The sequence below is a fragment of the Trachemys scripta genome, chromosome 2, assembly GCF_013100865.1.
Source record: "Trachemys scripta elegans isolate TJP31775 chromosome 2, CAS_Tse_1.0, whole genome shotgun sequence".
Classification (NCBI taxonomy): Eukaryota; Metazoa; Chordata; order Testudines; family Emydidae; genus Trachemys; species Trachemys scripta.
In genome coordinates this window covers 227,924,667-227,941,129 of record NC_048299.1, presented here as the reverse complement: position 1 = coordinate 227,941,129, position 16,463 = coordinate 227,924,667, and the positions used below count along the sequence as shown (strand labels likewise).

The window sequence follows — 16,463 nt, the reverse complement described above, 5'->3', positions numbered from 1 at the left end:
CCGTTCTCTTTTAAAATCCCAGCCTAGAAGCATGGCATAAATTGCACAAGAGATTACCTACCTATCTTTGTAAAGCTTGAGGTTACAGTAACACTAGGTCAATGATTTCAACAGGCAGTAAAACAATATGCCTTTTAAAGACACACTAGCCACAGCATAAACTCAGGAGTATTTTTTACTTCTAGCGGTCTTTCATTTCTCATGTATTTTCATTTTATTTTTCTTTCCTGTTTTGCTGGTTTGATTCCACTTCTCTTCCTATTTTGCTGGAGAGATGCAGGTACGGTGGGTGGTTTTATGTAGGTGAAGTCAGTTCCTGAGAAATTCCTAATGCATTGCACAGGTCAATATCCTCCTCTAAATTACCAAACTGGTCAAATGGGAAACAAACACAATTCCTTTGTGAAGTATGCAGACCTCCTCATTTGTGAGATGTGGCTACCTGGGACTGCAGATTATGGTTGCTAGGCTACTGGACTAACAAAGGGAGATTAATGTGACTGTACAAGTAACTTCTGTGGGATAAGCAGATAAGAGGTGAAGGTGGAGGAGGCAGGACAAAAGAAAACAAGGTGCAACATGACCAGAATGGCAGAATTTGCAAGGAATCGTAGTAAGATGCAGTTTAGTATCTGAAATAGTCAAGACATTAGTAATACTTAAGTAAAAGGTTAATTTTATAACTCTCTTGCAAAAACTTTATAGGTGATAATGGGGGATGGAAAGTGGTGGAATAAAATTGGTCTGGACCCAACCCAACAAAGGTGCTTGTGATTCTGTGCATTTCCTCTCAAATTCTAATATAAATACTTTTAATATTCACTAAAATCAGAAATTAATGCTCAGTAAACTTGTTTTATATTTTATTTTTAATCTTTATTTACTGCTTATTCACATCAAAACAAACAATATGCTCATCATGAGAGAAAATAACCATGTTAAATAATGGAAAAAATTGTATACAAATAGCCATTTGAATTCAAAAGCAAATTTTGATTTGACTATATTTGTAACCATGGGTAGGCAACCTATGGCACATGGCATGTGAGCTGATTTTCAGTGGCACTCACACTGCCCAGGTCCTGGCCACTGGTCGGGGGGGGAGGTGTCACGGAGTCCCCGGGTGATGCTCTGGGACTGCTCCCCACAAAGCCAGTCAGAACTTTGGGAAGCCTTCTCTCCCTCGGAGCAGACCATCTTCAGGGCAAGAAGCTCATACGGCTTCACCTCCTGGGTCTCTCCTGGGAGCATCCAGCATATGCCCCTCTGTGCGCTTCCCACAGCGAGTCCGCCCCGCCAGGGTCCTGGGGAAGCCAAAGGGTTCTGCACCCCCCACTTTGCAGTCAGACGTGACTTTCAGCCAGCCAGTAAAACAGAGGTTTATTAGATGACAGGAACACGGTCTAAAACAGAGCTTGTAGGTCCAGCGAACCGGACCCCTCCACCAGGTCCATTCTGGGGCCCAGTGAGGTAGACCCCCGTCTGCCCTCCCTTGCAGTCCCCAGCTAGCCCCAAACTCCCATCCAGCCCCTCCTTCTCTGGGCTTTGTCTCTTTCCCCGGGCCAGGAGGTCACCTGATCCCTTTGTCTCCAACACCTTCAGTTGGCACCTTTGCCCAGGCCATAAGTTGCTAGGAGGCAGAGTGTCAGGCATTTATGTGCACTGGCCCTTTGCTCTGCAGCAACCACCCACCCTTATCCCACCACCTAGATACTTAAGAACTGCATAGGGGAAACTGAGGAAAACATTAAGAACAGTCCCACTTCATCACAGGGGAGGCTCTGCATTTTAATTTAATTTTAAATGAAGCTTCTTAAACATTTTAAAAACCTTATTTACTTTACATACAACAATAGTTTAGTTATATATTATAGACCAGGGGTCGGCAACCTTTCAGAAGTGGTGTGCCAGTAATACATTTTAACTTTTTTAGAAGGCCTCTTTCTATAAGTCTATAATATATAAGTAACCAACACACACATGAAATTCATTCTACCTGTACAAAATTTGGAGTTGGATTCTAAGAGTGAGATTGTGCACCATTGAAGTCCATGGCAAAACTGTTAACTTCGCTGGTGCAGTATCAGACCTTAGAGGCCCAATACTGAAGCTTTATATAGGTAGAATGAATTTCATCCATTGTGTTGGTTATTTTCAGCAGCCACTTAGACCCCCCCACCTCCCTGTAATGGCTGGTCTTCAAGCTGCCCTTCTGCACTATTTACCCAGAGTACTAGCATCACTATACAAGCATAAATGAAGATCCACTGTCCCTCCCTTGCCCTACTCCCTGGTGTGATCTTCTGTAGGGCTGGTGTGAAGTCTCTTCTCATGGCATGCAGGCAGCCCTCCTTCCCTTGCACAATCCATAAGTAGGGCCTTGTACCAGTCCTCAGCATTGGGGTGAAATGCAAACTGAGAATTTGTGCAACTGTTTGTGAATCATATTCCAAAAGAGAATTTTTCACTGTCTAAATTAGTGAATACTTTAGAACAAAGAGTTCCATGACCTGTTCATGAACAAATTGAGAAAACTGGAATTATTTGCTGAATAAACTATTCATTGTGTTATATTTACTCAGTTCTATTGTGACCAGCCGAGAGTTCTTTCCAGTGTGTTCTACTGTTTGTTTTACTGTTGTGCCTTAGGCCTTAATCTGAGAGTGGGGCCCCATTGTGCCAGGCACTTTAAAAACCTTTCTTTAAAAGACACTATCCTGAAAATGTTTGCAATCTATGTTACAATATCACACACAGATGAAACACATTGGCGGATGGGAAGTAGAGGATACAGCCACAGTAAAACATATGTGTAACACTCAGATTGCCCATATTCCAATAGAATCTAATAAAAAAAGGTGCTAAAGTTTTCTTCACATAAAAACTAGAGGATTATCCAGTGCCACTGCTGAAAAAGTAGGTGGCCAAATTTGCATAAATAATACCTTTGGTAGCCATAATGCAGCTGATCCTGCTCCCGCTGAAGTCAGTGGAAGCTTTGCCATTGACTTCAGCAGACCCAGAATCAGATTAATAGTTTCCTAAACAAGATAAATGATGATCCTTTTAGGCCTTATCTTATACACAAAGGTCCAAATTGTACCTTTTGCTTACTTTTGATATCGATGGGGTTGTGCAGGAGTGAGGAAAGAATTGGGTTAGCACTGGATATTGCATGAGTATATCTTAGTAAATAACACAGCAAAACAGTTTGGGTTGGATTAAAAACCTTCATAAGTGTAACTAAATACAGGAGAGATTTTTCATAAATTCAGGGGCATGTCAGGGCTGTGTATTTTTGCAGCTGAGCACCTATAGTAGCAAAAGACATGAAAGAGAAATTAGTCATTTTTTATTAGTATTTATAACAACTAACTCAAAGTCCTATCAAGCTGGCCTTAATATGTACTATATACAGTAGAACATACAAAATAAAATCTAGTTTGCACTGTATGGTGTGTGCTGGAAGCCACACACACACACCTTTCAACCTTGACCTGCGTTTTCTGGAACAGGATTAAAAAACTCATTACAATGGTTTCAAATCAGTTTTATTCCACTACATGCGTCTGACGAAGTGGGTATTCACCCATGAAAGCTTATGCTCCAATATATCTGTTAGTCTTAAAGGTGCTTTTTATTCCACTGTAATTATGCCCCTATTGACTAATCAATATGCATGTTTACAGCTGAACACATGCCCATTGTCTAAACTTGATATGCTTGCTATGTGTATAACATATGGCATTAAAAACGTATTTTAGGGTAAACGTTTTGGTTCATGTAAAACAACACGACTTAGTAAAACTAACTATGGTGTTCCATTCAATATTTTAACTGTGTCAAAAGGGCAGTAGCAAAGTTAACCCTACATCAATCCCACCTTGAGTTGTTTACACTCACTAACTTCACCGTGACCAAGATTTCACTTGGAAATGTGATCTTGTCATTTATTTTAGCATGAAAATGCTTCTAGATTGCATCTTAAAGCCTCTTTCTCAGTCTTTTGGCAGGCTACTGGCTCCTTCCCCTTCTATAATTTACATGTGCTGATTAGGCATTGGCCTACCTTTGCTTTCAGTGAAGAGAAGAGAGTCCCAACAGCTATTAGGTGACTGACTGCTATGTTCTTTTTTTGTTGCAAAATCCTCTTTTGAAATTAAATAATCTGTAGATGTATATACCAAATGTTTTCAGTGAATGCTACCCTTTCGCGATATATCAAAAATCTGTCCTCTTCATTAACCCATTAAACTTCAGCCCTCCCCATTCTCATTTCTTTCTTCTCCTCCCTACAGCTGTGGAGATGAGATTTTATAGTGTCCACAGATGGGTTAAGTGGGAAAACACACAGAAGACAGCTTTCTACCCCCAAAAAGTTTACAATCCAAATGCTGGACTTGACATTAATCTAACATACAGCAGAAAGGTGAAGGAGGATACAGGTTATAGAGATAACTAGGTATTCTTTTTGGTAGATACATCAAATATTCAAGTGGGAACACTTCATTTTGTTTTGGTGGTGCAGAAATGAGCCTTTTTTTTTTTTTTTTAACCATTCCCACTTTCTCAAACTTCAGTCACACACTTTTTCAGGGTTGGACTGTACATTTCTCTCTTTTCTGCACAATCAATTTTTTAGCTTTCGCTATCAGAGTTCCATGTTATGTTTTGCATGGAGGTGTGGGGAGAACCCAACTGAAAATCTGTGGAGAAAAAGAAAGACAGGTTATAGAGTTTTACAAATCTCTCTTCTCTACACACGAAGAGTGTACTCAATCATGTTCATTTGTATTTCACTATATCCTACTTTCATATACTTTATTTGTGTGTTAGAAAGGGTTTATGACCTTTGTGTTATTCCAATCCAATAAAAACATCTAAAACTGCCCACTTCCCCACCAAACAAACCTTTGAAACTTTCTGAAATCCAATGCTTTCTAATATGGAAGACAATTTATTCCTACTTTGGTAATAAGAAGAGCCTTACTAGTCCATCTAGCCCATGCCCAGTATCCTGTCTCTGCCAGTAGCCAGATGCTTCAGAAGGAATGAACAGAGCAGGCAATTATTGAGTGATCCGTGCTGTCAGCCAGTCCCATCTTCTGGCATTTGGAAGTTTAGGAACACCCGGAGCAAGGGGTTGCATTCCTGACCATCGTGGCAAATAGCCATTGATTGACCTACTCTCCATGAACTTATCTAATTATTTTTTGAACCCAGGTATACCTTTGTCCTTCACAACATCCCATAGCAACAAGTTCCACAGGTTGACTATGCATTGTGTGAAGTACTTCCTTATGTTTGTTTTAAACCTGCTTATTAATTTCATTGGGTGACTCCTAGTTCTTGTGTTATATAAAGGGGTAAATAACACTTCCCTATTCACTTTACCCTATCTTCATGATTTTATAGACCTCAATCATATCCCCCTCTTAGTTGTCTCTTTTAAGATGAATAGCCCCAATTTTTTTAATCTCTCCTTGTATGGAAGATATTCCATGCCCCTAATTATTCTCATTGCCCTTCGCTGTACTTTTCCAAATTCTAATATATCTTTTTTGAGAGGGGGCGACCAGAACCACACGCCATATTCCAGGTACTGCCCAATCACCCAGTTTAGTGGGATCCCTTTGTAAGTCTTGCAGTCAGCTTTGGACTCAACTATCTTGAGTGATTTATTAAGATGGCAACTTCTGGTAATAGGACCAGTTCCAATCACTAAATGGACAATCCAACACACCACAGGTGTTTTTTTTTTTTTAAATAAAATATTTGCACAATTAAAAGGGGGGTGTTTGTGCATGTACACGTAAAAGATTTATGTTTAAAGTGCACCACTCAAAAAATGTCTGGCCCTATGTACTCAAAATCTTTGAATGCAGCTACATGATCCGCAATACATAGGACAAAAGGAACCCAGTACTTAGTGGTCTACAGACCTCTAGATGATGACACAGCAGATTTTCTAGAGTAGCTAATGGGATGAGCTGCCCAGCATCGTACTAGAAACTTTCCAGTTTGTTTGTTTGTGGTGACACAAGCCTCTGGAAATCATGCGATCTCACAGGTGATCTGCCAGCCACAATCATGCACTCACCCAGACACATACTACACCTGACCTGCAGCCTGGGAGGGACATTGGGGGAATAACTAGTATTAGAGGCAGGACTGTAGCCCTATCTATAATGAAGGTTGCCCCACATGTCACTCGTTTTCAGTTGCATATAACTTTACCAAAATGTAACCCTTTGGGCTGAAGTTTTCCAGCCAACTGTTTCCCTTCCACCTGAAGCCTTCTGGAATATTTCAGCTATTTCTGAGAACATGAAAGAAAAATACATTGTTCTACCATTTTAAACAAAAATGCAGATGCCCTGTTCTTTGAGAAGCTCTAGCACCCCTGTGCTTTGGAGCCAGGGGATGAATATTTAGTGGGGACATGACCTTCATCTCAGGGTTGTGATGTGTGCTGCCTCCAGGAAAGTCTACCCACCTTTAGCAGAGTTATAATTTAATTATTTAAAACATCACAATTTGCACATGCTCGGTAGAGACCAGCTAGAGTTTTCGAGAAATGGACAATGACTAAATGCTCATGTGACCTCGCTGCAGCTTTCCCTGCAGTCAGCTGAGGCGGGAGTGTGTGTGTCTATCCAATGCCAACCCTCCAGGATTGTCCTGGAGTCTCCAGGAATTAAAGATTAATCCTTAATTCAAGATTACATCATGTGAAAAAACCTCCAGGAACACCACTAACCAAAATTGGCAACCCTCAATCCTGCTCAACCCCCCGCATGGAGCAGCCGCTGGGGCGAACAGAACTGGAGAGCGGTGGCGAGCTCCTGCTCCCAGACGCCCCGCACCCAGGCGGGCCCAGGGTCTCTCCTGCTGCCGAGCACCCCGCCCAGGCGCTGCGGGGAGGCTCCCCCAGAGGCGCAGCGCCCAACGCCCCATCACCCGCCCCTTCCCCGGCTCAGGGCGCGCTACTGCTCCGCTGGCTCCAGTCCAGCCGCCAAGCGCGTCCCAGACAGAGCCGGTGGGCACGGGGTGGCCCAGGCCCTGCGCCGCGCACAGGCCGCCTCGCCACGATTCCTATTGCCGCCCCGTCCGCACCCGTCGCCTCGCTGTGATGTGACACCCTGTCGGGGCGTGGCCGGTACCTACCGCAGCCCCGGCCTCTGGCCGCTTGGCGCATGCGTCCTCCTGCTTTCGGCTTGTGGCCCCACGTGACCTGGCGGGAGAGGGGCGGGACGCTGCGTCTCTCTCTTCGGGTCCCCGCCGGCGGCGCAGAAGGGAGGGGGGCGGATCCATCATGGCGTCCATGCAGGTGAGGAGCTTGCGGCGGAGCCGGGGAGGAGGGTCGCCGGGCGGGACGCTGGAGTGGGGAGAGCGGCGCTTCCGGGTGACCGGAGCAGCCCCTGGCGGGAGGGGAAGTTCGAGGCAGCTGGGCGGGGGAAGCTGAGGGAGGGGCGGCGGTTGGTGGGGAGCCTCTGGGGTGTCCGTGGATACGGGGGGAAGCTTCCCGGGAAGGGGGTATGGGACGGTCTCTCTCCCCGGGGCATGGGGGGCACTATAACCCTGCCCCCCCCACACACAGTGTGTGAGGGATGTGGCAGATACCCCGCCCGCGGGGGAGTGTGTGTGCTGGGGGGGCGGGTTCTCGTAGAGAGACACCCTCCTCCATAGTCTGTGAGGAAGAGGTATGGTGGAGAAGACCTCCAGCTCCCCTGGGGAGTGTGTGAAGATGGGGAAGGGATTCTCTGAGTGTGTAAGGAATGGAGGATGTGATAGAGACAGCCCCCTTCCTGTCCACTGGATGCATGTAAGGATCATACGGGGTACTGCAGAGAGACTTCCAAAGTCTTCCTAAGGGAGTTTATGAAGAGGGGGAGGGCATGGTAGCCTGAGGTTGGGGTGGGTCTCACGAAAAGACAGCCTTGACACCAGGAGTCGGTGGCGGGTGAGGAGGGGAGTCTTCCCAATTAGAGAAAACAGCAGGCTGCCTGCTTGGGCTGGGCTGTAGTGGGTATGAAACGTCCTGCTGTTGTGACAGGTTTCTACCAGAATTTTTTTTCTCTCTACCTTTTGTGGAGAAGTATTTAGATGGTGGCAGTCGAAACAGCTGTGGAGGTTTAGATTACTTTCTCTGGGCAACAAACTAAATTTGAAGGCAGAAGTGTCGACATTTACAGTGTCAGGACAGGGTTATGAAATGTTCTGAGAAGCAAGACAAGTGATGATTCAGTTCCATGACTGTTCATGTTTATGTCACTCATAAAAAAAAAAAGTGGTGCCTTTTTTCTTAACAAATTTTCACATCTCTTTTATCTCTAAAAAATTAATACTTCTTTTGCCTTTTCTCTTTCCTTTCTGGAGCAGTGTCCTCTGCCCGATTTCTTATCTTTTCCCTTTTGTTTTTCACTCTTACCTTCCGAGCCAGTAGACTTCAAAGTGAAACAAACTAATTCAGTGGCGCAAAAACAAAACAAAACGGTTACCATGAGTTAAGATTGCTTGGTGGTATGTCAAACTTAGACATCTGAAAACCAGGAAATGCAGTTAGGGCTGCCCATGCAATCTGGCACCCTCCTCACTATTGTACCTGGGCCTCACCATTGCAAGCAGGGAATGCCTCTCTCTGAAAACTCTGCTCCCTGGTGTACAAACATTTCTATTTCTGTTACTCCTTCCCCTCTTATAACCCGACTCATCCAGTGCCTGGAGCAAAGTACAACTGTGTTACAATGGAATAGCATTAGGGTACTTTGGTGGAGTTGGCAGGGTATTGTAAGCCCCCTACTCTTTTGATGCCCCTGCCATAACCCCTTTCCTCTCACTGCAGCCCCAAACTCTTCTCCCTATTCCTTCACTCTTTTGCCCCCTTCCTTCCCAAAAGCATTCAGGTCTAATATTTTTCTCCCAAAGACTTTGATTATGTTCATCCCCATCCCCAAATTGCTACAATTTGAGAGTTATAGATGGTAATCTCTTAGCCACATAGCCCCAAAGTCCTTTTATCTTAGAGTGGGGCTTGTGATTAATTTATCCTTATTATGTTAATTAAAGGGTGAGCTCCCAGCAGTCAAGAGGGCTGTGATTCAACCAGTCATGTGTATCGTTCAATTTAACAGCACAAGGCACTAGAAGGAAACAGGTTTTTTGTTTGGGGTTTTTTTTTTGGGGAGGTGGTGGTGCAGGGGAGCTGCCACTTGGGAACCCCTTGGAGTAATCTGACTAAGTTTGGATCATTAATGTTACCCTGCACAATAAGACACACCAAATTTCAAGGCATTCTCCATTTGGAATGTAGAGTACCGTACTTACAAGAATTAGAATTTTACAGCATATAAAATGGCAGGAGTAGAAATCCTCTAGCTGTTTTTCTGTATTGGTGCATGCACAGTGTAAAAATAGACACTTTAACTACTGTTCTCAAATTGGGTTCCCCCCAAAATTTAGTGAGTTCCATGCACTACCTTGGGTAAAATTTGACAGGTTGAGACCATATTGACCTATAGTTCAGTAATAGTTTGATCTCTAGTGCTGGGCAAAAAAACAACAACCCAGAAACTTTTTCTAAAATAGCTATTTTGGGGGGGACTGATATCTCTGGAACTCCTGGATCAAATGACTCCAAATTTGGGTCACTAACCCTTCACCCTCCAGAGAGAGAGACAATTTCAAAAGTTCCAACTAAGCATGTTGTTTTTAGAGGACCTAGAAACACTGACTTTTAAACAGATGTCATAAGGTAACCTTGACTATAGTGATGCTTCTATACTACTGCTCAGACAGCCCATAGAGAAGATGTACCAACTGGAACAAAACACACACGGCTGTGCTGATACCCAGCTTCGGGGTTTATGACTAGGAGTAATATGAGCAGCTGGTGTATTGTTAACTGTATTTGTGTTATGTTGCATATGAAAATGATCAAGGAGGGCACAACCCCCTACAAAACAGCCACTAATTATAACCTATCAGTAATGTAGTCACACACACACACCTCTGCCAGTGTACTAGACAACCCAGCTCCACTATAATGGGAAGACTGGAACACTAATTGAAATAGATGTGGTATGTCCATACAAGAGAAGGTGCAGGGCACAGTACTACACAAGGGGCAGTGGGACAAATGGAGCAACGACGCATTCCACCTTGATGCCTCGCCCTATCAAAAAGTGTGTTGCCATATGTCCTATGCTTTTCCAGGGATACCTGTGCAGGAGGATCCCAAAAGACAAAAAAAAAAGGGGGGGGGGGGTGGAGTGTTAGGATATAGATATTCACACCTGTCTGCAAAAGCCTATACTTTAAGAATTTAGGTATATTCTTATACCTAAGAGGGGGAGGGATAGCTCAGTGGTTTGAGCATTGGCCTGCTAAACCCAGGGTTGTGAGTTCAATCCTTGAGGGGGCCACTTAGGGATCTGGGGCAAAATCAGTACTTGGCCCTGCTCGTGAAGGCAGGGGGCTGGACTTGATGACCTTTCAAGGTCCCTTCCAGTTCTAGGAGATGGAATATCTCCATTACCACTGAGCTAGTTATATAGGTAAGAACTCACTTATCAATAGTTGGGGTGTAAAATCCTCATTTCTTTGTTGTTCTGTCACTGTAGGCTCCATTTTCCTATTGTTTCTCTGTATAATCTGTGTCTGTTTCTGTGATTTTTTTTTTTTTCTGTCTGCTGTATAATTAATTTTGTTGAGTGTAAACCAATTAAGGTGGTGGGATATAATTGGTTAAATCATGTTAACAATATGTTAGGATTGGTTAGTTAAATTTCAGTAAAATATTTGGTTAAGGTATAGCTAAGCAGAACTCAAGTTTTACTATATAGTCTGCAGTCAATCAGAAAGTAAGGGGGGAATGGGAACAGGGTCACAGGCTAGGCTCTGTGGCATCAGAGCTGGGAAGGGGGACACTGAGGAAGGAAGTTGGAATCATTGCTTGCTGGAAGTTCACCCCAATACACATCGAATTGTTTGCACCTTAGGACTTTGGGTATTGTTGCTCTCTGTTCAAGCGAGAAGGACCAGGGAAGTGAGAGGGTGAAGAAATAAACTCTCTAATAATATGAATAAGTGCAAAAATAATAATTATAATAGACTAGGAAATTCTGTAAGTGAAATGTATTAGACTCTGGAATGGTCTCCCAAGAAAGTAATGGAAGTCCAGGTTTATGAGTCATTTAAAACAAGACTGAATAAAGCACTTGAGACCATACAGTACCAGACAATCCCGATTTAGCAGGAGGATGGGCTAATAGATCTTTTGTCTCCATTTTCTGTAAGAATCTGTATGCCAGATTATTTTTGCAGTTTGGTCTTTATTTAACATTCAGAATTCTTTGTGCAGCTTAGTTTTGACTAATTATAAATTATGTCCCCAAAAGTTTCTATGGGGGGAAAAAAAAACCTTCTGTAAATATGTATAAAAACTATGTGGAAGAGACTGTTGTGAAGCTTTAAGGAGATACAACCTGGGCTGTTCCTGTGTTTGCCACTAGTCTGTGTTGTGAAATAAGCTGTACAAGAGCACACCTGTTTTTCAGTTTGCCTATCTGTAAAAGGAAGATGACTGCCACCTTTGTAAAGCACTTTGAGATCCACAGATGCAAAGTGCTGTCTAGTATTAAAAATAATGTTTTAGCTAGTGTCTGTTTCTTGGAAAATATGGCAGTGGGAAAGTCTAATTTAGTGCTTGTTTTTGTGTTATAGATGTTAATCTCGAGTGTATCTGTTAGATAGTGTCTAAGGGACCCCTTATTTCCCTAGGCCTTTTGATCAGGGAGCTAGTGAAGCATTGTTTTTGTTTCCATCTTACTAATTATGTAGCCTTTTAAAACACATTTTATAGCACATTTTTGTAACATTTTCTTGAAGTTGAGAGATTCTGTTCAGTTATTTAATGAGATCTGTAAAATGGAAGAGAAGCTTTTGATTTTGAGTGAATGTTAAACAATTAAGAATAGTGGAGATCTTTAAACTGGCTACAATACTTTGTGTTTTGTTGATATCTGTTTAACTTTAATGACTAATATATTGGCTAGAGGAATCTTTGTTAAAGATTGAACAACCCAGTTACTCCAATTAAAGTGTGAAAGCTGACAATATAGATTTTGAGGCCCTCAATACCTGCAGCAAACAAGGGAAGATCAGAATTGTTATTCCTCATTCCTTCTGAGGTACAAAACAAACAGGAGAAAAACCTTTAAACAAAACCAGAAATCCTCCCACAAACCTTTTAGGTCACTTTAATGATGAAGATGCTCTAGCAAGTTTTTTAAAAAAAATCCTTTTTAGGTCATCTTTAAAACTAGACTGGAACAAGTATGTGAAAATAGGTTATGTGACATTTTCGATCTCCTGTGTCTGATTCTAAAAATCACATTAAGAATTAAATATAGTTCTCGCTGCAATAGGTTGTCCACTATTTTTATTTGGGAGCTGATTATCAGGGGACTTGTTTAAATTTTAAAACCACTCTGATCCGCAAACTTATTGAGGTTTTATTTGGTTATAGTAATATCTTGATGTAGTTGCTGTTGAACATAATATAACAATGTAATAGACATTCCTTATTCATAGAAATGATCCTACATTTCATTATACTACATCAGTGGTCCCAAACTTTGGGCATGCTCTCCTAGAGGGGTGTGGAAGAACAGTTGAGGGAGTGTGCAGCAGGGCCCAGGTCAGCCCCCATGGGGCCCTGGGGAGGAAGTGCCACCCAGTTCCACTCCGCCCCCAACCACAGCTCTACTCTGCCCCGTTTGAAATTATTTGAATATGAAGTTATTTGAAAGTTATGAATGTCTTAAAGCAAGTGGATAGTGTGGATTTGCTTATGAAGTCTGAACTATATTGGCTACTGTTGCGGCTTCCACTATTTACAGAGGTTAAACTCATGAGTAAGAACAGAAGAATGCCCATACTGGGTCAGAACAGTGGTTCATCTAGCCCAATATCCTGCCTTCTGAGTGTGGCTGGTGCCAGATGCTTGAGGGAGTAAATAGAGCAGGGAAATTTATCAAATGATACATCACCTATTGTCCAGGCCCAGCTTCTAGCAATCAGAGGTTTAGGGACACCCATAATATGGGGTTGAGTCACTGACCATCTTTGCTAATAGCCATTGATGGACCTATCTTCCATTGACTTATCTAATTTTTTTTTTAACCCAGTTATACTTCTGGCCTTACGATGTCCCCTGACAATGAGTTTCACAGGTTGATTGTGTGTTGTGGGAAGAAATACTTCCTTTTGTTTGTTTTAAACCTGCTGCCTATTATTTTCATTTGGTGACGTCTAGTTCTTGTATTATGAGATGGAGTAAATAACACTTTCTTCTTCATGATTTTTTAGACTTCTGACATACCATTCATGATTTTTTTTTAGACTTCTCTCACACACACACACACACACACACACACACACACCCCTCCCTCTCTCTCTCTTTTCTTAGATGAACAGTACCACCGTTTGTTAATCCTATAGAGGCTGTTCCATACCCCTAATAATTTTTGTGGCCCTCCTTTTTCCTATTCTAATGTGACCAGAACTGCACTCAGTATTCAAGGTGTGGGCATACTGTGGATATATATTATGATATTTTCTGTCTTATTATCTATCTTTTTCCTGATGGTTCCTAACATTCTGTTTGCTTTTTGGACTGCTGCTGCTTATTGAGCAGATGTTGACATCTCCCAGATGTAAATAATTTAAAAATACACCTACATTTATTAACTATAATATAGTTTTGTCTTGAGGATTTGGTGATGCATACAAACCATGCACACTTTATAAAATCCCTGGATAAAATTGGTGGTAGCTTTCCCCTTGTTTAAAGACTTGTAACTCAGACAGTCCTTATGCACTGAAATTTTTAGCATTAATTTGCCATTGACAGCCAGCACTTATTCTAAATATTTTGAAACAATTAAGTACCTTGTTAAATTAGATTAATACTTGAAAATGTAATTTCTTCTAAATTTTAGCAAAATGCCTAAAACTTCATTGCACAAACAAAATCACATAGCATTACATTAAAATATTTGAAATATAGATGTATTTTTACATTGGCTCATGTGTGAGGCAGTTTTTGAGGCAAAAATAAAATCCTGATTATACAAATACCATACTGAAGGCCTACGGTCCAATCAGTCAAGCTCTGTGTGTCGTGAATTATGTTAGCTCTGTATTTGCTGAGATTTGATATCTACATATACAAATGACCTGTACCTAACTCATGAAAGTGTATTAATCACATGAAAAGAACAAAGGCTAGTATGGTATTAAAGCATATAGCTCAGACGTGGTTCCATATATACCTCTGAGCGCACAGTTAAAATGTCATCTCAGAATTCAAGTTTGTGTGAAAAGAGATGATAAAGGGAAACTGGGATTATGGCAGTGATATAATCAGTGGATCAGTACAGTGACTGTTCCAAATTTAAGATGTCCACAGCCAGTGTTTATAAATTTAGAAAAAGGTTTTGATCTCATTATAACAAATCTTACAATATATTGGAATGATACTTAAATCCAATTTAACTATTTTTTGTTTGGTCAGGGAAAGGTTTAGTGTCAGATCTTTTCTCAGTAGAACTGCTAGATTATTCCTTGATAATCCTTCAATTTCATTGGCATAATCTTTGCATCATTTTTATTTCGTGATTTGGAAATAAATTTTTGATACAAATATCAAAACTAAAATGACTACTTTTGGAAAGGAAGTCATCTTAAAATATAGCTCATTAAATTTTTACAGCTTGATAATAATTTTATTTTAGTGTTAATACCAATAAAACTCCACCAAAACAAAAACAAGAGGCTAGGTTTTTATAGAATGTACACCAAAAATTACAACTTTCTATGGTGTTGAAAATTGTGGAGGGGGGATAGTGGACCCCAGATACATTCTGTGTGCATTGGAAGCTCATTCTTGGATTTTGGAGCTTCATATGGGGCCTGTTTTCAAAATATTTTAAAGAAAACCTTTTTTAATATAAGTTCCTAAAAAAGAAATTGAGATCTTCACAGCCAGTCCCAAGGTACAGTTAACTACAAAAAAAAACCCCTATCATAACTTAATATGATAAACATTTATTTAATGTTTCCTTCAGAGAGACTATTGAAGACACACTGAAAATCAGGAAATGCCCTACTTCTCCCCTTCTCTTAATCTGAGACTGCTAGTAATACAGTGTTTCAGTGTACACCAACAGAAAGTTAACACGTTTTTTGGTTCTGCGGTCTACGTGGGAACTGTTAGTTTCTAATGCAATAAGATTGAGTGATGCAAGTTTCCTATTAAAACAGCTATGAGTGGGAAGTTAAAATGCCTTTTCCTGTTTATCCATATGATGGTTATAATCTAAAAACTGCCTAACTTCTGATTTACTAATCTTTTAGATGTATGCAAATTTAATAATCATATGAACTAATCAAACTTGATTGTCTCTAGCATCCAAACGTGCAATAGTTAAGAACATAAGAACGGCCATACTGGGTCAGACCAAAGGTCCATCTAGCCCAGTATCCTGTCTTTCAAGAATGGCCAATGCCAGGTGCTTCAGAGGGAATGAACAGAACAGGTAATCATCAAGTAATCTATCCCCTATCGCCCATTCCCAGCTTCTGGCAAACAGAGGCTAGGGACACCATTCCTGCCCATCCTGGCTAATAGCCATTGGTGGACCTATCCTCCATGAACTTTAGTTCTTTTTTTAACCCTGTTATACTGTTGGCCTTCACAACATCCTTTGACAAAGAGTTCCACCGGTTGACTGTATGTTGAATGAAGAAATACTTCCTTTTGTTTGTTTTAAACCTGCTGCCTATTAATTTCATTTGGTGACCCATAGTTCTTGTATTATGAGAAGGAGTAAATACCACTTCCTTATTTACTTTCACTACACCAGTCCTGGTTTTATAGACCTCTATCATATCCCCCTTAGTCCTCTCATTTCCAAGCTGAAAAGTCCTAGTCTTATTAATCTCTCCTCATATGGAAGCTGTTCCATACCCCTAATCATTTTTGTTGTTCTTTACTGTACCTTTTCTAATCTGAGAGAACTTTTTTGAGATGGGGCGACCACATCTGCATGCAATATACAAGATGTGGGCATGCCATGGATTTATATAGAGACAATATTGTTACCTGCTTAGGACTTGATTCTGCCTTCATTATGCACCTCAAAGATCTCTTGAAATCAGTGAAAGGTTAGGGTGTGCAAGAAATGCAGGCTCAGATGACTGATGTGTGCAGGTTCTTAATTTTCCTTTCTTTGAGATGGATATTTATGCACATTTATGGTTTTCTAACGCTTTCCATTATAAGCATGAGTTCAGTTGCTTGTAACTTTACTAAACTTGAACCATTGTGGCTGAAATTTTACATGCTTGTTTTCTGCTTAAGACTGAATATTTTTAGGTTTTAGGAAGAATGATTCAGC

The 16,463-nt window shown here is 41.3% G+C and overlaps 1 protein-coding gene across 3 annotated transcripts in view; it reads left to right on the top strand.

Annotated features, from left to right (window-relative positions):
• Nucleotides 1-7,201: 7,201 nt before the first annotated feature.
• Nucleotides 7,202-16,463, top strand: part of UBE2W (ubiquitin conjugating enzyme E2 W) — a 39,083-nt gene continuing 29,821 nt past the window's right edge. For 2 of the 3 annotated variants that reach the window (XM_034763138.1, XM_034763137.1), the window contains exon 1: nt 7,202-7,330. In XM_034763138.1, coding sequence (XP_034619029.1) covers nt 7,316-7,330 — 15 coding nt within the window. In that variant the 5' untranslated portion in view covers nt 7,202-7,315. Of the gene's footprint in view, nt 7,331-15,582; nt 15,603-16,463 lie in introns of those variants that run through there. The other variant, XM_034763139.1, reaches the window with a different exon arrangement.